This window comes from Chlamydotis macqueenii, chromosome 17 (genome assembly GCF_036417535.1).
Source record: "Chlamydotis macqueenii isolate bChlMac1 chromosome 17, bChlMac1.mat, whole genome shotgun sequence".
Classification (NCBI taxonomy): Eukaryota; Metazoa; Chordata; class Aves; order Otidiformes; family Otididae; genus Chlamydotis; species Chlamydotis macqueenii.
The window spans coordinates 14,155,225-14,176,389 of record NC_141572.1 but is presented as its reverse complement, the minus strand read 5'-3'; the positions used below and the strand labels follow the sequence as shown (position 1 = coordinate 14,176,389).

The 21,165-nt window shown below is 54.5% G+C and overlaps 1 protein-coding gene across 3 annotated transcripts in view; it reads left to right on the top strand.

Moving 5' to 3' along the window:
* Positions 1–21,165, top strand: part of KSR2 (kinase suppressor of ras 2) — a 70,747-nt gene that overhangs the window by 8,290 nt on the left and 41,292 nt on the right. For all 3 annotated transcript variants that reach the window (XM_086761327.1, XM_086761325.1, XM_086761326.1), the window contains exons 4-5: positions 3,403–3,907; positions 14,589–14,770. In XM_086761327.1, coding sequence (XP_086617453.1) covers positions 3,403–3,907; positions 14,589–14,770 — 687 coding nt within the window. The remainder of the gene's footprint in view (positions 1–3,402; positions 3,908–14,588; positions 14,771–21,165) is intronic.

Sequence of the window (21,165 nt, the reverse complement as noted above, 5' to 3'; positions counted from 1 at the left end):
CATTTAACTCCATCCATCACCGTGCCGCTCCCGGCGGGGGGCTGTGGGCCAGGCTCAGCAGCGAGGGCTGCCACTCCGTCCCTCCGGCGTCGCGGAGATGCTGCGGTGGCCGTTCCCACTCCGCTGGAGCTTGGGGACTTGTGTTGCGTGGCGTGATGGACCCCGGAGTCGCCAGTTGGCGTAGATCCCTGCCGCACCAGCCCTGCGCTTGCCCCTCTTCCGCGATGACCCCTTGGGCCGCAGCGCTGGGATCTCAGGTCCATTGGGTCATCGAAGGACCCCCAGGCGTGCGGACATGGCTGTTTATCTGTGTTTTATCTCCTTGTAAACCAAGAGCTGCTCCTAGACTGAAAATATAATTAATGAACAAGCTGCTGCCTCTTTAAAACATCATGTAATTTCTTTGCAACCGCGGCAGCGGTCGATTTCTAGAAGCCCAGATTAGTATTAATAAAGCAGGAATGAGGTACAGCGTTAACCTTTCCCATCAATCTCTATTTATTGAGTCGTTAATTAGAGAGATCTAATTTCCCAGGCCAATTCTTGCCTGGGATTGGGGGCTGGGGAGGAAGCAGGATGCTGTTCCGTCACTTAAATGGTGATGAATTTTGTCGCTGATGGTGGGGAAGGAGCCTCTTCCCAACCCGAGCATCCCGTCAGCAGGGAAAGCCCCAGCGCAGCTTATAAACCAAAAACCACGATATATTTATCAAATATCATAGCAATCCTATACTAAACCCCTGCTTTATTATCTTAACGAGTCTGCATTGGATTTTTCTCACCTGCGCAGCCTCACGCTTGGCAGCGGTGTTTTATTAGCGGCCGAGGCGTTGGTTTTGAACTGGAAGCGGGATTAATTTAATGTTAAGTAAGAGCCGAGTGGGGCCGCTGCGGATCGAGGGGTTGATGACGTGTGACTAGTGAGTTATGCGTGGAGGTTATTAGCTGTCCTATGGGGAGACAAAATGATCCGGAGCGGAATATTTGAGTTGTCCTGGCCCTGGGAGGGCTGCGGGGTCGGGCAGGGTTGGGGGGGGGCAAAAAAAAAAAGGCAGTCAGCATCTTCATTTGGGGCAAGTTTCAAAGGGCTGGGTGATGCCAGGGTTTATTTTGCTTCACAAAATCTTTTGGAACAAGGGAAAATCAGCTTTTCTGGTGACATTTAGCCATCCCTCTGCATCCGTTGATGCACGAGCCGCATCCCGCCATGGGTGCTCCTCGCCGCCTCCCCCCAGGAGTTTGTTTTCCTGTGGATTTTAATGGAGTGGGTCCGAAAAAGCTCCTTCCCTAATGAAGTACGGCGGAGCGAAGGGGGCTGAGCTCAGCGGGGAGGCAGCGGCACCGCCGAGGGGATTAATAATGGCAAATTTGGCCGAGGGGAGCATCTTGCCATTTGTGCTGGTGGCCGGGGGTCGGTGGCAAGTGGGAGGGCAGTGGTCGCCCGTGGGGGTGGTGGGTGGCCGTAGCTGGTGCTCGTTTCGATATCCAATTAATATTCCCTATCTAAACAAAACAAATGGGCTTTTACTAGCCGGCAGGCAGAGCTCGGGGAAAACTGGGCGAAGGGGAGTTTTCCTTCTGCGCGAGCTCTTCCCCTGCTTTTCCGGCTGGGAATCGGTGCCGGCAGAGCGGCAGCGCCCGGGGGGAGCCCCAGGAGGGAGTGAAACCCGAAAGCATTTAACGTGCTTTGCAGAAAGAAGAGCTGGGGGATTTATTTATTTTTTTTTTTGGGTTGTTATTTTTGCTTTCAAGCGCGTTCTGGGTTTAAGCGTATCTCATCAGGCGGAGAGCCCGCTACCTGCAGCGTGCGTGTGAGCGACCGCGCGAGGAAAAGACGTTTCCCCAGCTTAGCCGCGGTATTTTTAGCCCTGACGCACCCTCCCGCCCCGTAACGGGTTATTTTTGCTCTCGGGCGCATCAGCCGCGTTACGACGCAGCTGAGTGTTGAGGGGGATGCGGTGGCCGTGATGCTGTGGAGCTTCGGCTAGCGGGAAGCGGCCTTGGCTCTCCTTCGTTAACCATTGCTAATTACTGCCGGGCCCGCAGCATCCAGGCGGTTTTGAGTTATGTAAATCTATGCGTGCGGAGCAGCCAATGGGGGAGCGCCTCAATTTGCATATACGCATGCTGATTTGCAAATCCTTGGGTGCAGGTTAATTAACCAGCAGGGTCAATGGCTTGCGGGGGGGGAGGGTTTAGTTCACGGTGTTGTGTCCTCCCTCACCACTGCCCCTTCACCACCCTGCTGGGGTGCCACTGGTGGCCTTGGGGACGGCGGCCACCGGTGAGGATGAGGAGGTGGCCCAGCTGCATGGCGTTGGATTGAGCACCCAACTGGGGCAGGGTGGCCTTGCTGGAGGTGACACGTCCCCGCGCAGAGCTGTGTTTTGAGGAGGGGTGTCGCACTCCAGCCCAAGTGGGGACTTAGTCGGAGATGTGCCAGCATCCCGGCAGCTCCATCCATGCTTTCCTACAGCAGGATTTTTTTTTTTTTCCTTAATTAAAACACGAGCAAGGGCGTTAACTTTTTAATAAGCTTCTTGCTGGGTTGAAGGTCTTTTTGTAGCAGCTGGAGAAAAAAAATCTGAAAGTGGCTGGATAGGACTTGCTTTATTTTTTTTACTTTTATTTTCTGCTTTGGAAGAGCAAATTAAGAGAACTCCTCATCCTCTGTTCCCCCTGAGCCTTTTTTTTTTTTTTTTTTCAGTCCACCTCTAAAGCTTTCATTTCCAAAGCCCTTTCCTCCTTTACTTTTCCTTTGGAGCTTGAAATAAAACGTTCCCCTTGAAAAGGCTGGGGAGAGAGACGAGGCCAGGCAATTAATAATCAAAAAGAGGATGGGGAAAGGAGGTTTTTAAAAATAAAGGAATTACGGTTTTATGTTGGTTTTCTTAGCGGAGGCGATCAAAAGGAGTCGGTGAAGGGACCTTGAATTGGGTCCCGTGCTGTGAAGTTGCTGCTGACGGCCCTTTGCTCATCTTCTGTGCCTGGCGGAGGCGAATAATTAGAAGCGGAGAGGAGCCCTGCTTAATTATGACCACCCCCCCCCCCCCCCCCCAAACCCCTTTATGCAAATGGCACAACGGGCTGGCACCAGGTGGGGGCTGCAGGGGTGAGATGGGGGGCATCACACTTGGCTAGGGGTGTCCCATCTCCACATCTGGGGAGAGTTTTGGGGTGGTGGTGGGAAGATGGGTGATGGCAGGTGGGGACGTGAGTGGGCAGAGCCTCTCTAGAACCCTCGTGAAGTGTTTGCTTGGCTTTGCACGTGCGTAACACCGAGAAACATCTTGCTGGTGTTACGGGGAGGACACGTGGTGATGGGGTGGGCACCCCGTGCCAGAGTGGGGACCCTGCAGCTTCTGCCGTGCCGCATGGTCATATCCGTGTGCTCTGTCCTAGGCGGCAGCCTCTCCAAGCAGGACTGGACCATTCAGTGGCCCACGACGGAGCCGGGGAAGGAGAACAGCCCCGCGTGCCAGGCGGAGCCGGGGCCGTGGGGCAGGACGCACCTCTCGCAGAGCCCCAAGGTCCAACCCAAGTGCGGGCAGCACCACTGCCACGCGGGCTCACCCCATGGACCCGTCTACACCCACGTGGACCGGTTGACCGTGGAGGGTCACCCGGGGCTCTGCCCGCCCGTGGAGTCCGGCCACCGCTCCCTGCCACCCTCCCCGCGCCAGCGACACGCAGCTCACACCCCTCCGCGTACCCCCAACATTGTCACCACCATGACGCCGCCGGGCACGCCGCCGGTGCGACGGAGGAACAAACTGAAGCCACCTGGGACGCCACCGCCTTCGTCGCGAAAACTGATCCACCTCATCCCTGGCTTCACTGCGCTGCACCGGAGCAAGTCCCACGAGTTCCAGCTGGGCCATCGCGTGGACGAGGCGCACACCCCTAAGTAAGTGAGCGCACCGGGGCGTGGTGGGGTGGTGAACCCCATCCTTGCTCCTTTGATCCCTAAAAATCAGAGCGCGGTGTCTTTTTTGAAAGATTAGATTAGATATTAGGAAAAAATTTTTTACTCTGAGTGTGGTGGAGCAGTGTCCCAGGTTGCCCACAGAGGTGGTGATGCCCCATCCCTGGAAACGTTCAGGGCCAGGTTGGCCGGGGCTGTGAGCAACCTGATCTGGTTGGAGATGTCCCTGCTCCTGGCAGGGGGTTGCACTGAATGGGCTTTGAAGGTCCCTTCCCACCCAAACCAGTCTGGGATTCCATGGTTCTATGAAGGCTTTGAGGTAGAAAAGCCCTTTTCCAGTTCTAGCAGGTGGTGGGGATGCTGCTGGGACGGTGTCTCCCACGTCTATTTTGGGAGCGTGGGGTGTGGGGGGGGTTCTGAGGCCACCACTCAGCAAAGCCCCAGTGTGCCGGGCATGTGGTGCGGGCGGTTCAGGGGCTGGGACTTTGCAGCCGCGGTGCAGGGATGCGCAAGCCGGCTGCGAGAGCCACGGGTGGATGTGAGATGGGAAGAGTCATTGTTCAGCTGAAACGTGGATATTTTATATAATATAATGCGTATTTGATAATATATATAAAACCACATAAAATATATGAAATATTTTATATAACATAAAACATATATAATATTTTATATTCTGGGGACCTCCCCAGTATCTTTTCCATCCCTGCTGGTGTTTGCAGAAGGCTCTTGGCTCCTTCCCACCCTCCTGCTCTGCGGCTCGGATGCCGGCAGAGGCTGCTGCTGTGCAAGGCAAAGGGCTCCCCAGCACCGCGCGCTCCCTCTCCGTCTCCCTTGGGCCCTTTGGGTGGCCTTGCTCTGAAAGCCCTTCTGCCGCCTCGGCGTGGGGTGGCAGAGGGGACCGGTGGCCACCTCGGGGCGTCAGCTCCTCTTCCCTGAGGAGGCGTTGGGATGGAGCATGGCCTCCCAAAACAGGAGCGCCTGCACTGCTTGTCATCAAATTTGGGGTTCTTAGAAAAAAATAAAACTGTTCCCAAAGGCTGGATCACCTGAGGGATGCGGTGGGAGCAGGGAGAAGCCTGGGTACCCCAGGACAGACCCCCGTGCCCCATCCCGGAGGCAGCCGTGATGCTGGGGCAGCTCCGGCCGGGGCACGGGAAGGGTTCAAACCCACTGTGTTTGTGGGGTGCTGTGGGGTGCCAGACCCCCCTCTCTCACTGGTCGGGCATTAACCTGAACATCTGAACTGGTATTAACAGGGCTCCGTTGTGCTGCTGTCCCACCGGGGGTTCATCGCACCGATGCGGAAGGGCCCCAGCTCCTGAAAGCCGCTCGGAGGAGCGGGGAGGTTAATTTTCTCTAATGACACTTAATGATTTTTCAGGAGGCAGCCACTAAATCCTACTTGCTAATCCCATTAGTGTTTGGGGCTAGTAATTAGAGTGTTAAAGAGGCAGCTTCTTCTTTTTTTCTGCTTTTCTGTAGCAGAGGTGAGCTGAAGTTTTAGCGGTGGCTAACACTTTGCCTCCAGCATGGAGAAAAAAGTCCTTTTTTGGGGCTGTTATCACCTAATTCTTGTTCATGCAATGCACGTGTAGGGTAGGGTTTGACGACAGCTCATAAATTTGCTCGCATTTTGTGTTTCGGAGCCTATTTCTAGGGTTTAATCCATATTTTGTAAGGTTTGTTGAAATCTTCTGAAGCGGGGGTTAATTTTTTTGAGCTTGCAGCCTCAGATTTTCCTGCACGGAGCCTCCAGCTGTTGACCGTAACTCTGGGGTACGGAACATTACTCCTAAAAAGATCCCCCGGCTTCCATAAATCCACAATCCATAAACATCTCGTGAATGGTCTTGAAATGGAAACAAAACATTTGGAGTGGTTGATAATATAATGCCCATTTAATACCTCATGAGTTCCACGGACCATTTAAATCTTTCATGGATAGTTAATGATTATTCATCAGCAAGATGTTGGGGAAGAAAAAAAAACAAACTCAGAATGGAAGGTCTTAAAAATACATTAGTTGGGGAACAAGAGTCAAGCTAGTTAAGAGCAAACTCGGGAGCGTGTGTTAACCCTTGGAAGGGTGCGTATGAAATAGTTCTCTGGAGGCAAGATCTGCCCTGGGGTGTCCTGCACCGAAGGCGGTGGTTGGGTGGTCTTTGTCCTTAGACCCACGCGAAGGGGAGGTGAGCCCGAAACCTCATTGGCTTCCCGGTTGTGCTTCCTTTTGCCACTGTGGTGTCTGGCCAAGTTCATGAACCCTGTGGCCTTCAAGGAATGGCCTCTGGCAAGCGGCTGGGGTGGGAGGATCAGGGCATATCCATGGTGAATTAAAGCAGCGTGACCTGACGCAGCTGAGCCCAGGAGGAAATGCTGAGCTCTCCCAAGGGCTAATGCGAAGCAGCTGCTGGAGAGGACGTGCAGTTTTGTGGTGTACTTAGGTCAGGTCTTGGCTGGGAGGAGGCTCCTCCAGCTCAAGGCAGCTTTATTTGAGCTCAGTTTTCCATGAAGTCTCCTCCATCAGTATGGTTGCAATCGTGTTTGAGGTGTGGATGCAAACAGGGTGAGGTGTTCTCGTGGAAAAGGCCAAAGTCTAGTCATCTTCCTTGCCTTTAGCCTTGTTGACACTAAGGTTGGTTTTTTTTGGTACTGTTTTTAAAAATCAGGATGAGGGTATCCTGGATGGATGAAGTCAGACGTGAAGTTCACATCTGATCTGGTGATAGAGCACGTGCCCATTTTCTTCTTTTCCTTTTCCCTTGTGTTATTTCCAACTCTGGATTAACCCTTAACTTGACACTTTATCTCTTGTGGGGTTGTTTTTTTCCACGCCACGTAACAGAAAAACCCCTGAGAGCAGGGATATCTCCTGCAGCACTTGGCCAAGTCTAGTGTAGGATCCTTCATAGGGCATCTAGGCAGAGAGGTAAAAGACTGAGTCATAGACTTGCAGAACCCCAGGACCAGAGGTCTTTTCCACCGTCCCCACCACAATGAGCAGCTTGCGGTGAGACTGTCCCTCGGACTTCGTAATCTACCGAGCGATAGGTCATTTATTCTGCTGCTCTGCAACCTTTACAGCAATGATGTTTTCCCTTGTATCAATTCCAATCAACGCTCTTACTAGGTAGATCAATTATCTGATATTCTGCATAGGCTGGGTTTGATAGAGTGGCATTGAGCTCTTCTGCCTGGTGTCCCTCTGACATTTTCCAGGCTTGGAAAGGCAGACGGGCTCTTGGCTCTGGGGACGAGCAAGAGATTGATGTTTCCAGTGCAGGTGGATGCAGCGGGACACTACCAACACGTGCAAATAATCCATATGTAGCATCTTCAGCGTTGTGTTGTTAGTCCTGTACGGTGTCCGAAAATGTAGGGCGCCGTCTGGTACTTCTGCAAGGGGGAGATCATTGAAACAAGGGGATTTGGAGAGGAAGACGAGCAGCATCTCCCTCTCCGTTTCCAAATAATCTTTCTAATTAATCTCAGTGCTTTTGGTGAGTCAGGGCTGTGGAGTTTTGCACAGGTCCTGGATTGTCTCCAGCTCTCTCAAAGTATGGTCTGCACACCGCGGCTTGACAGTGATGGGTAGTCTCCATAACAAACTGGCTCTCTGCTGCAATTATCCCACTGCTCTGGGCTGCCGTTCTCCTTAGGTATGTCATTAATGTTAATTACTGCTGCAGCATTCCATCAAGAGGAGCAGGAGCTTTAACATGCTTGGAGGAGAAACTTTTCACTGTGTCCTTTAATGAGAAGTTGAGCCTCTTTTCGCCACTTTGAAAACGGAGAGCGTGATTATGAATTTAGATAAGGATTAAGGTCTCGGGGGTGGCAGGGTGAGCGGCGGCGTAGCTCTCCTGCTGCGGGCGCTGTTGCCTGATGTGCTGCCTCCATGATGCCCACGCGGGAGGGGAGGGCACAATGAGGACTGGTGCTGTGGTGTCCAACCATCAACGTCCCAGGGTGGTGACCAGGAGATGGATTGACCACTGTTGGTCATGATGGGAGGATGTGCTTGAGCTCTTCTCAGTGCTCTCTTCCAGCTATAGCTACGTGGGAAAGACATGAAGCAGGTCCTCTGTCCTCTTCTTTGTGGCCCAAGCAGGTGGTGGGTTGGCCAAGCGTGCCAGTGGTTTCCTTAGCAATAACAAAATGAAAACTGAGATGGCAGGGAGAGCAGGCTTCCATGCCTGGCCACACCATACGTTTGTTCTTCTCATGTTAATGCAAGTGGTGTAGGCAAGTGCTTGAGTTGATGACATCCCTTTTCTTAGTTGGGTCTTGCAAACATGGGGATGATGGTTGCTGGGAAATGGGGTCTTATACTGATGGAGAGCTCTGTGGTCTTCAGCCCACCCATTCCCTCCTGTGAAGACAGGCTGTGAGAGGTGGGGCTGTTCAGACAGAAGAGGAGGCTCTGGGGAGACCTGAGAGCGGCCTCCCAGTGCCTAAAGGGGCTACAGGAAAGGTGGGGAGAGACTCTTCAGCAGGGCCAGATGCGACAGGACGAGGGGTCATGGTTTTAAAATAGAAGGAGGTAGATTCAGCCTGGATGTAAGGAAGAAATTGTTTATGCTGAGGGTGGTGGAACCCTGACCCAGGTTGCCCAGAGAGGTGGTGGAAGCCCCATCCCTGGAAACATTCCAGGCCAGGTTGGCCGGGGCTCTGAGCAACATGATGTGGTTGGAGATGTCTCTGCTCATTGCAGGGGGGTTGGACTGGGTGGGCTTTACAGGTCCCTTCCCACCCAAACCATTCTGTGAGTCTGTGATTTAATGGGGAAAAAACATGCCCAGAGCTGGCTCGCCTGGCTGAGGTGTTGTTGTCTAGGGATGGAGAAACCCACTCATCTGGGTGCAAACAAGGGACACCTTGGCATGGAACCCGCGTGGAAGTGGCTCCAGCAAAAGGAGACTCAACTTTACCATTGCTGGTTGACCACAGCCGGCAGTGCTCATCCCCCACCACCCTTGTCTGTCCCTCAAAGAACCGTAACGGTGGAAACGAAGAAAACAGAAGGGGTTTTAATGAGAAACAGGTCCTGCTTCAGGATCCTGGCAATTAGCTCCTCAAGCTCCTTCCACGCAGCTGCCCTCCCGCCGCACAGGCTCGTCGGCGCACAAATCCCGACGGTGGGGGGAGGGAACCCAACGTGTTTGGCTCGAACTCCCTTCAAAGGATTTCCCAGCTTTATGATTTGCAGCCGTAATAAAAAGTTACCTTTGTGCTACGAAAAGAGAATAATAGATCAGTAAGACCTGAACCTCAGAATTCAGCCATCCAGGGAAGCGGGGACAGGCACTTGGATAAATATTTAACTGTTGAGGCTTTGATATGAAGAACCGGCTTTTCCTCGGGATGGAGGACGAGGGGTTTGTTGTCTCTTGCGGTAATGAAGAGGATAAATGTAACATCTGGTGGATATTCTCTATTTTTTTTTTTTTTTTTTTTTTTTTAATATCAACCTAGTGTTGCATAGGGCTTGTTCAGATCTGGGTGTCTAATGGAGAAATTCCATCGTTTCAGACAGGTTTGAATAATTCACTGGCTTTACCCCTGCGTGTGCCTTGAACCCTGAAAACGCTGGAGTGGCCGGTGCCGTCCTGGCCGCGTGGGGAGGGACGCGCAACGACACCGGGGCGTGGGTGCCGTACCTTGATCCTCATGCGTGAGAGATGACCTGGTGCCTCCTTTTCTGGCCATGATGGCTCCAGCTGTGGTGGTTTTGGTCCAGACTCCCCAAGCCCGTTGGTTTGGGGATGCTCGCGCTGCTTGGCCTGGATTTTTGTAGTTATTCCTAGGAATCCCTGAAGAGAGGAGTTGGATTTCCCAGCCACATGCTAACACAAGAACCCAACGGGAAGGGAGCAGAGCTAGTAGCTGCTCTTGCATTAAAAAAACACCAAAACCAGCAAATATGGGGTTTCTCCACTGTCATTGCACATGGATGCTGCTTGCTCGGGCTGGTGCGGATGGGCAGAGCCTCGAAGGCCGCTGAGGCGCGGGGGCAACGCTTCCCCTTCTCCTTCTCCTTCCTCTGATTTAATACAGAAAATTGTGCAATTAAGCCACTCAAAAGGCCATAAATCTTCCGGGCTGAATCCTGACCGAGTCAGTGCACTCCAGGCCAGGCGGCAGGGATCTTTAATCCTTTGCAGAGAGCTAACTGAAATGCCAATGAGAGGATTTTTTAATTCTGCTCCCCCGCCCCCCCCCCGCCTTCCTTTTGAAGAAACGCTTGCATTGAAATTGGAGAATTGGAGTGTGCTTGAGAGGAGCGAAGCGATGAATAAAACATGGTCTGGCGCAGTCAGCTGCGGGGTCAACTCACCTGTTTCAGCTAAATTTTGAATTTAAACTTCTTTTTAATTTTTAAAATTGCAATAATATTGGCAAGTGAGAACAAACGCTGGCAGAGCAGATCATTATTTACTCAATTTCCATCTTTTATTTAAAGAGCGGGCACGGAGAAGTGAAGGCCGTGGGGGTCCCTGGAGCCGCTTGGCAGGGCCGTTTCGGGATGCTCTTTGGGATGGCCTCGGGCAGAGCTGTACGCCGGGAGCATCGTGGGGCTGGCCACCCTTTATCTCTCTCTGACCATCGCATCTCCGTTCCTCCTAAAATATGGATTGCCCTGTGCCCATCAACTTCTACTGGGGGATGCTTGCTTTTCCCAGCGCATCCCGATTTCCCAGCCCGTCGCTCCCCGGGACATCCCAGCCGCTTCATGTTTTTGCCCAGCAGAGCTCTGCGCTGTCCTTGCTGGGTACCCTACGGCATCCATACCATCCCGCCTCACGCCGCCAGTCCGTCAGCCTCTCGGCGCATGCAGAGCCTCGCTGGGGCTGAAAGGAGTGACGGGGGCCCTTTGTCCTGGGTGTCTGCTCGTGTTTTTCACTGCCTGTTGAAACTCTAAAAAAAAAAAATTTTTTTTAAATAATTTCCCAGAGCTGGTGATAAGCATTCGACTGATTCTGTGGAGCAGGCGGGGATGAGCCATTCAGGCTGGATTGACACCCAAAGGGATTTGCATTAAGCACTTCAAACTAGCTGGGCTATTTTTTTTTCTCTTTTTATTTATTATTTATTATTTTTTTTAAAACCATCATCATATATTTAGCAAATTCTTGCATGAAATTATGCCCTTAGTAGTTGGCATTTACCTGTCTGTGCATGGAATCGCTCCCAGCCAGCGGCGCCGACTTTTCCGAGCATCCATGTCAGCCTGCGGCAGAAATCAGCCCTGATGCTCCCGCAGACTCTGGTTTGGGGGGCTTGGGTGGGGGGTGCTGTGCCTGGTGTCCCCCCTGGGAGACGTGCAGGGAAGGGAAGGAGAAAAATGAGGATTTTTTGGGGTCACGCGTGGGTTAGGGGATGGTGAGAGGTAATGGAGCGGAGCCTGCGGTGCTGCCTGGCTTGGCAGTGAGGACAGGACTGGGATGGGTGCGGAGAAGGGACCTGAAGCTACCGGAGTGGTGGAAAAAAAATAATTGGGATGTTCAGATTGGGAGATCTGCCCCGAATCTGATGAGAAAGGAGTCCTTGTCCCTGCAGCGGCACTTCTTCTGCCATCCCTGGGGGTGACAGGAGCTTGGTGGAGTCACCCCAGGGTGTCTCCTAGATTTTGGGGGGCTTCAAGACTAGAGATGGACTGTGCCTGGCCCTCTGCTCCCCACAAACCCCTCTAAAACCCAAATAAGAAAATAACTGGTATATAATGAGCTCCCCATTCCCCCTGCCCACCTCTCCCGGTGCGAGCTGGAGTCTCATTTTGCTGGTTGTCCAGCTGTGACTGGAGGAAAATGGTCCTTCCTGGGGGCTGGGAGGTATCTCCACCATCTAAATAGCCCCTTCCGCAGCTTCGCAGAGCTGGGCTGCGCTCCCCCTTCCGCCGCCTTGGCTTCTCCATCAGCCTTTCTGTATAATCGCCAGGGTGTTTTACGGGGAGCGCTTGCTATATTTTTTTTTCTCCCCTATCAAAGCAACTGAGGACTTGCCAGCTTCTGGAGAGGCCTGAAATTCTGCTTAACAGGGGGATTAGTGAAGCGAGCCTGGCTTGCGTCGTGTGCTGGACTTTGCTGGTTCCTCCTGATCCGACTGCGGCTTATTTGGCCGAGATTCCCAGTAGGAAGATCCAGCTTGACCCTCACCTTCCAGGAGAGTGGGTCTGCTGCTGTGTCAGGGCTTTATCCCTATGGAAAGCTAAATTAAGCTGATGTTCTTTAATTTATTCTTTTTTTAATATCCCCTTTTTTTGCTTCTGCTGTCCTCGCTGGGTATGGGAGCGTGGCTGGGGGGTGATGCCCAGTGGAACCTGGCACAGAGGAGAGGGGCACCTCCTGCCCAACTGGGATGGGGCGCAGGGATGCGGGGCTGTGCTGGGCGGTTTAGGCTGGGAGGACTGCACTGCGTTTCCAGCACGCACTTATTCCATGCCTCATGCGATGCCAGCTTGGATAAATGAAGGGAAAACGGAAATGTTTGCCAGAGATTGGCGAAACTGCTCCTGGTTAGTGGAAGTTGAGGGTGGCAATGGTTAGGAGGTGTAGCCCGTGGGATTTACACCCTTATCTCTGCCACCTGCCTGAAAAGTGAGAGGTTTTTCACCTCTGGAGTGGAAAAAGCCCAGTTTATTGAGCCTGACTCAGGGCTGGCAGAGGAGGTATGGTTTTTTGCAATGGCGTTGGGTTGGTGCAGCCTCGGGTGCATCTCTCCTGAAGAGTGGTGGCCGTGTCCTGCAGCAGGCTGGCGCAGTCACTGGCCAAAGCCCGTCCCCTCCCGGGTCTCTAAAAGCCCAGAGTCCTTTGAGTTTTACCAAAAATCCTGTTTGTTATGGGGAGGGGGCTCTGGTGTATCATCCCTGTCCTGGTGCTCGTTCCATGGGGTGGTTTGAACGGTTGGACTCGGTGATCTTAAGGGTCTTTTCCAACTGAAATGAGCTATGAAACAGCATTCCCGGACTCCCTGATGGGCTGGGAGATGCTCCGCACTGGGATGGTTGTTGCCAGGGGAGTGCCGCTGGTGTAAGGAATTGGGAACCATCCCAGTTTCACTCTGCAATGCTGCAATGTGAACAGACAGACGTAGGAGGCCAGCAAGGAGTGGCTACTCCTTTACGTGGTGCCCATGGCTGGCCTCATCCCAGCACCCAGGGGACACCTTGGGGGTCCCTAGCAGCTGGGGCACAGCTGTCCCCAGTGCTGGGGTGCTTGCAGCAGGATACCCCATCCCCGCGTCCCCGCTGCGGTATGGGCCTTGCCGGGGGTAAGGATGCTCCTGCCGCAGCGTCCCGCTCCTCTCCTTGGTGGTGGGGAGGCTTCGGTCCCTGCTTCCCCAATTTTGGGACTGGGAAAAGGGTTGAGACCATGGCGAGACAGGCAGCCCACCCTTGCCAGTCACCCGGTTGGATCATGGTGTTTGTGTGCGTGTATTAATTTAATTTTTTTCTCGGAAGAAATAGAGAGAGAGAAAAATCTCTCTCTGTCCAAAATCACTCATCCTTCCTAATAATGAGAGCTGTCACCAACCCTGCTTGGCGAGGAAATGATGCTCGTGGTAAATATTTGGTCTGGAACTGATTTATGGGTGGAAAAAAATGAGATTAGTGGCTAATCACCGCGTTGCAGGAAGCGCGTTGGGCCGAGCGCCGGGGCCGAGCTCGCGGGGAACTGGGGCTGTGCCCGCACCGACGGCTTCGGCGGAAAGGCCATGGTTGCGCCATTGGGTTGGGTTGGGATCATCAGCAATGTTGGACCAGCTCTGGGGGACAGCGGGCTTCTCACCCTGGTGCTTTGCAGATTTGCTTTAAGAGCTGGGGGTTTATAGTCGAGGGCAGATCAGGTCCCCCCCAGGCAGGGCACGGCCGGTGGGGCTGCCGGAGCATCGGCAGCAGCTTTTCCTGTGCGAGGAAACAATTAACTTATTAGCGGGCAGCTTAATTATCTTCTGCTAAAGCGGGCTGGCCAGCACAGCACGGTCATTTCCTAGCGACTGGTGTGGCCAGATGGCCCCCAGGCATTGGTGGGGCGCGGGGCGGTGGGCAATGCGTGGCCCCGGGGAGGATTGCCCAGCGCTGGTTTGGTTTTGGGGCTCTGGGTTTCCCTCCCAGGCTGCAGCAGGACAGGCCCAGCAGCTGCTATTGTGGAGGTGCCGTGATTTGCTCACCTCCATGATGGTTTTTTTTTGCCTAATTCATAGAATCACAGAATAGTTTGGGTGTGAAGGTACCTTCAAAGCCCACCCAGTTCAACCCCCCTGCCAGGAGCAGGGACATCTCCAACCAGATCAGGTTGCTCAGAGCCCCGGCCAACCTGGCCTGGAATGTTTCCAGGGATGGGGCTTCCACCACCTCTGTGGGCAACCTGAACCACTCATTCAAAAAAAAAAAAATTCTTCCTTATGTCCAGTCTGAATCTACTCCCTTCTATTTAACGAATAACTAAAATCAGTTCCAGATCAAGAATTTACCACAAGAAAGTTCTTGTAGGGATGCAGGTCTGATTGTCAGATAATTATCACGGGATGGCACAGCATCTCCCTGCATGAGCCGCCGTCCATACTGGTGCCACTGGTTCCCTGGTGCATCGCTCCCTCCTTCTCGGTTTCTCACCCTTCACTTTTCTCTCCTTTTTTTTCCTCTCCTCCTTCCTTCCAGAGTCAAGAAGAAGAACAAGCCCTTGAACCTCAAGATCCACAACAGCGTGGGGAGCTGCGAGAATATCCCTGCGCAGCGCTCCCCGCTCCTCTCCGAGCGCTCCCTGCGCTCCTTCTTCGTGGGGTACCCGCCCTTCCTCCCCTCCACCCCTCCCGTCCACACCGAAGCCACCTTCTCCGCAAGTAAGTCCCCGGGCACACCCCAGGTCCCCTTCCCATGGGTTGGGTGATGATTGACCCCAAGCAAAGGACGTGGATGTAGGGAAAGTCTGCCCGTGCGTCGATGGTCTGGAGGATGTTGGTTGAGTGTTGCGCAGCGAGCACAGCCGTGTTGTAGGTGCCTCGTGTTCAGTGTTTAGAGAGATCTGGGTGCTTCTGGGCATGAATATATATTGAGTATTGATTTATGGAAATGGATTTGCTCCCCTGTCTCAAGAACACCGGTGCAGGAGGGTGGCTACTGCCCTCTGGAAAAGCCATAAACCTTTCTGTGATGCCTGAGTCGGTGACGCCGTCCGGCTGTCACTTGGGAGCAACTTTTCCGAAGGCTCCATTTCCGACCTCTCCTTGCAGGATTTTCAGCCGATGCGGAGTCTCGGGTGAAGCCGGCCCTGATGCAGCCGGGTCTGATGCCAACCCCACGGAGCTTGATCCCACAGCTGCCCCAATCCTGCCTGCAGGTCTGCCCGGGGCGATTCACCCTCTTCCAGGAGATGCTGGTGGTGGGACTCGCTGGGTGGGTTCGCATTGATGAGCTCACCCAGGGTGTTGCTGCTCTCTGAAAAGCAGCCTGACCCTTATTTCCCAGTCTCAGACCGGTGGCCCAATTAATTCTGCAGGAACTGAAGCTTTTACAAGCCAGATGTGGCTCTCAGCCTAAACAAAACCCTCCGGAAAATTCATGGCAGCTGCTGGGAGAGATTTGCACGCCAAGAGCTGTCGCAGGAAGGGCGAGCTCCCTTTCCCTCTCGTTGCTCAACTAAAAACTTCCTCCAACTCCATATCCAGGCTGGTTTTCTGCCACCTTCCCCTCCCCAGGCTTTCCCAAAATGTGGTCTTTCTGGCTCATTTTGGATTCTTCCAGTCGTTGTTATTGCTTGGCTCTTGGCTGAAGAAGGCGTTTGCCAGCAACATCCCTCCCTGTCCATCCAGCCCCCCAGCACAGGCAGGTTTTCCTCCTCTCCGTTCCTCTCACCGGGAAGGGGAGCAGCGCCGGGATGGCTTCACCGGCCACCCCGGGCACCAGTTTGCAGGCACTGGGTGCTGGTGCGATGGGGCAGTTCCTTTGCCCTCCTTTCATCCCCGCAGCCGTGCCTCTCCCAGCCATCTGCAAGGAAAAACCCTCATGGTTTCTTTCTTTCTTTTTTTTTTTAGCTGCTGTTTAGGACTGTTGAAGGGTCATCGAGCCATTTCTGGCATCCTTTTGCTCCTCTTTCTTTGGCTTTGGGGACAGCGGGACCTGGCTGGAGCTCTGTGGGCAGGCGATGTTGTTTTTAAAGATGTCCAACTACCTGACTCTCGCTGGCACAGCCAGCACGTTTGCCTGGAGTGAGGGGCGTTTTCACCCGCGGCATCGGCTGCGTTCAACTTGCAGCCCCGAACGATGGGGACTGGTGGCCCAGAAACCAAGAAATAAACCCCGTGCTCAGCGAGCCCCCGCCATGTCTTGTTTCATTAGGTTTCCTCACGCATAGGCGTTGGATGACATCCCGTGGTGTGATAACCTGATGTGATGTGGCATCGCAGGAAGGTGATGCGATGAGAGGTGATGGGCTATCAAGTGACTAACGCTGCTGGGGAGGTCTCTCTTCTCATTTCCCTCAGCCCTTCAACTTTCTTGGCCACTGTGAATGTTTGTTTTCTGGGCTAGACGTGAGCTGTGGAGGGAAGGGGCTTGGTTGCACCAGCTGGTTGATCCTTGGTGAGAGGTTTTAGCATCAGCAAAGCCATGCAGTCCTTGCAGGATCAGTGTCCGTGCTCTCAGTGACCCTCGCCGCTGCGATCCTGCAGGGAAAATTTGATGCAAGGCATCAAATCGCTCATGGGTGGCTTCCCCCCAGCTCCAGCATACGGTGCCCCACATGTCCTCAGGTCCCCCGCTCTCGTCTTGCTGCTGTTCTCACTGGTCCAAAGTACCACGACTTGTAGGTCCTGTGAGAAGCTCCAGTCATGGTTTGGGACATCACACCTCACCCCATCTCCTGGGGTTTTTGAGCTCCATGGGGCTCACCACGTGTCCACCCCGTGTCCCAAGGCCCATCCTTGAGGCACAGATGCGATTTGGCGGCCAGGTTCTTCACAACATGTGAAAGCCCTCTGAAGGGCTGGCGTTGGGTGGGTATGACTGGTGGAGAGAGATTCAAGATAATGTCCAGCGGATCGAGCCCTGAGCTGGGAACTCCAGTGCCCCAGATCCAGCCTTTCTACTGGAAAGGACCAGGCAGGACCCAAGAGCGTGATGCTGGTGTTGAAGGTGTTGTGGAGCACGTGTGCAAGCAGTTGGTGCCATTCAGACCACGGCCCCTCTCTGCAGGTGTCCTGTCCCCAATGCTGGGGTTGGTTTCATGGGAAAAGGCTTCTCCTTAACGCTGTCCCACCCCAAACCGCCTTCAGCAGGGGACTTCCCAAGCAGGACATCGTTTCTTTGTGTGACCATCAGTGCTTTTCTCCTCCCTGAACCTGCCCTGCTGCCGGTACAAGTAATGGCATGAGCACTCCACAGCCACGTTGGCAGCCCACATCTGGCCACAGCTGGCTGCCTTGCCAGCTGGCAGCGACACGCCCGAGGGTTTCCTACCCCGGCAGTGCTGTGCAGAGACGAAGAATATGGCTTTGTCCGGGTAGGCCTAATTGACCCTGCGAGGCTGCGAATTGTTCGGGGGGGGAATCACAATGCCAGTATTTAAGCCAGCGAAGTGACTGAACATGACATTTTGGCTGTGTAAATAAGATTGCCGTGCTGCAGAGAGGAACTGCCGGGATTATGAAGCGGCTCTGTTTCCTTACTGGAGAGATGCTCTGGGAAGAGCCCTGCCTTCTCCGGCTGCTGCGGATGATCCCTCGGCAAGGGCTGAGGTTTGGTCTCGACTCCCCGGGTCATCCTTCCGCCCGCAGCGGGGACGCCGCGGGGTTTGGACCTGGCTGTGGTTGCGCGCGGAATATTTGTGCTGATGGAAGCTGAGCTATGTGGGGGTCTCTCAGTCCCTTTTTGGCCCTAAAACCAGCCAGAGCGAGGACCGAGGTGTCTCGTGGAGGGAGATCACGCTTTCGGGTGCACCTTGGCTCCCCGGTTGGGCTGACGCGGGCAGTAACTTCTGCCGTATCCCCCATCGCCATCGTGATACAGCCACTGGGCTGTGATTTCTGCCTGGAGGATGGGGTGGCAGGGACAACGTCTGATGCTGGACCTGCTGTGGGTGCCTTCTAGGTGCGGTTGAACTATTTTGGGAGGAGGTCGCACCCCGGTGTCCTCCCCACAACCTCCCCAGGGAACTCAACCACACCGAGCGTGGTTTCGGTGGTGGTCCAGGGTAGAGGCAGATGTGTAGAACATCTACGGACAAGTGCAGAGTCTCCTGGCCGTTCCTCGGCCTGCAGTGATTCATCCTGGGATGCTTTCCAAGTTCGCTTCCATCGATTTTATCCGTCCTGTTCATAATGCGACCGTCGCCGGTTGTGGTGGGAGGAGGAGGGTTTGTTTAGCGGGTTGTTGCCGTGATGGATAACGCATTCACACCAATTCCCTGGGCATCCGGAAAGCTGCCAGGAGATGGAGAAGAAGGGGGGTATGGTGCCAAAATACGGTCCCTGGCGGTGTGATTCGGCACGGCTGCCAGCTCCAGACAATGCTCCCGGTCCGTTTGGTGAGGGTGCTGGGCCTTGCTGAGGGCATAGCTGCCCCCAGGGAGGGTAGAAACCCAAATAAATGAAATAGAGGAGCCCTGGCTGCTCTTCTCCATGCAGGAGATGCCCAAGCATCCCACCTGCCAGCCAGGGAGCGAAAGGGAAACATCCGCACCGGCAGGCGAAAGGCGCTGGGGAGCCGTTGGGATGGCAGTGGGGGCCAGGAGGGCGTCACGGCCCAGGCAGCATCCTGGTCCCTGTCACCCGCGAGGCGTGAGGGTGCCACTCAGGGAGCGGCGGCGGCTGTCACGGCTGCCTGTCACGGCTGGGGAGCGGGGCGGCAGGGCTCTTCTCCCGTGGCGGCTGTCAGGGACGTACCGGAGGCGGCTGTCACCTTCCGCCCGGATGGTTTTCCCCCTTTCCCTGCTCTCCTCCCGGCGCATCTGATCCCGTCAAGCGCGGGCTGTTGACGGAAGGATGAGCTGTGCCGCGCGGAGCAGGGGCCATGACCTTTGCCGGTGTGATGCCACGGTGAAGGGAAGCGTGGAGGTTTTGGGGTGTTGGGGTGGTGGACGGCGTCACCTGAACCCAGCCCGGTTGCTGGGTCTGCACCGCTCTGCGAGGATCGATATGCCGGGTGGCACCGGGCAGCATCACAATGTTGGGGAGCAGGATTTGGCCATCGAGAGCCCCTCGGGGTGATGGGGAGGTGGGAAAGGGGTGGGTGCTCGGCTGGGGGGTCCCCGTTGGGCTGCGCACTGCGTGTCCGCTCCCTGGGAAATACACCCGTGCCCATTAAACACCACCTCAGAGGAGAGGGGGGACCAAAAAAAATAAATCCTGAAACGGCCGTCAGGAGGCAGTGGTGGCCGGCTGTCATGCCTCTACGCTCGTTAGGGTCAACTCATCACGGCGCCTCGGGCCTGGCGCTTCTCCATCACCTGGTCCTTACGACAAATCCTGGCCCCCCCTGCAGCAGTGAGAGGCACTCCCACGGCTGTGAGTGGGGGTTTTGGGGTGGTTTTTTTTTTTTTTTTGTTCTTTTTTTTTTTCCCTAATTGTGGCAATTTGGGGAATTTGATGAGAATACTCCTCCCGTGGCGGGGGGAGGCTGCTGCATCTCCACCTTCCGTTCGGGGATCACCCCCATTTCACGTCACGCTGGGCTTTTTTCTCTCGCACGTGCTGGTTAAAGGGGAGAACCGCCAATTAACGTCAAGGCCCCCAAACCCCTGGGGCCGTTCCCCGTGGCGGTGGGGCGCCTTCCCCTGCCCTCCTGCCCCGCTTTGCTTGTTTTCCCTCCCGCAAACGGCAGGTCCTTCTGTTGAATGCCGCGATCCTCGGCGTATCGCTCCCTCTAATGAACGTAATTAGCTGTGAATCACGCAGGTCCCGTTTCTGTGAGGAGGTTAAAATCCCTGATACACTTTAATACGTGTTTGCAGTGAGCGCATTTGTAAAGTAATTAAAAGGCTCAGCCGTCTTTGCCTCCATCCCCTCTCCCCCTCCCTGGGATGGCAGGATTTAATTGAGGCCAGCTGAAAGTTAGTGGAAATAAATCGTGGCTGATAAAGCGGAGGTTGTAATTTAATTCTGGGAGAGGAGCTGTTCTCGCCTGTCTGTTTAGTTCATCAAGGACCGGTGTTGAGGAGGGGGGAACTTATTTATGCCATGTGATTTACTGGTGAGAAAATGATGTTTAGGGAGGAATAGTGCTTGTGTGTGGAGTGGTCCCGCTCTTTAGAGCATCGTTGCCGGGCGGATCGAGCCTGCGGATACTGGGGTAATGGGACAGATGCTGGTCCTTGAGCCTGGGGTGGGTTGGTGGGTCAAAAATCGTGGTAGGGTCAAAAATATTGGCATGCCACCGGTGTAAAATGGCCTACCCTGGGCTGGGGGGCAGCAATTACCTTAATCGACTTCGTAGTCCTTCAACATCTTAACGACCCACTGCGGCCGAGTGAGAGAAGGAGCTGGAGCAGCTGCTGGCGGGAGGGACCGGAGATGGAGGCGGTTTTGGATGCTCCCAAGATGTTTAACAGCCGCCGAGCCGCCCCGGTGATGGGCGCCTCGCAGGGAAGCGGCATGTAAATGTAACCTTCAGAAAGAGCGCGCAATTAAAACACCCTGCCGCCCGCTATATTAAAACGGGATATGAAAGCAAACAGCGGCTCTCCCCGCTCGCAGGGATCATACCGACAGCGTGTTTAGCCTGGGATTTGCTGAGCAAACGGCCGAGCTCGCAGCTGGGCTCTGCCGCCGCGGCTCGGCTCGCGTTGTGCCGGGGCTGGTTGCTCGTAGCCGGGAAGCCTCTTGAATCCCTCATTGAAAATCCAGTGTTTGCATCCCCGGCGCTGAGCATCCCGCGGGGCAGGACCCCTCCCGTGGAGGAGGAGGAGGAGGAGGGTCTCAGCCCTTGCTGAGGGTGAAGGGGGATGTGGAGCCCAAGCACAGCGCCGGCACAGCCGTGCTGCTAATTACCTGCCCTCGCCAGCCGGCACTGATGAACTTATCTCTTTTCCCTCACCCAGCCAAGGTCCTGTTGTACTTTCTCCCTCCTTTTCCCTCAGAAGGAGGGTGCTGAGACTGCTTTTTGCTTCGCTCTTCTACTGGGCTGTGAGTTAAATTGCCTTCCCAGCGGCTGATGCTTGGCTTTTTGTTCAGCCCCAACCGCAAGACGCGATGTCTCATTAATAAATGATCCAGTTGCTGTTTTGGCTTTGTTTTCCCTTTTT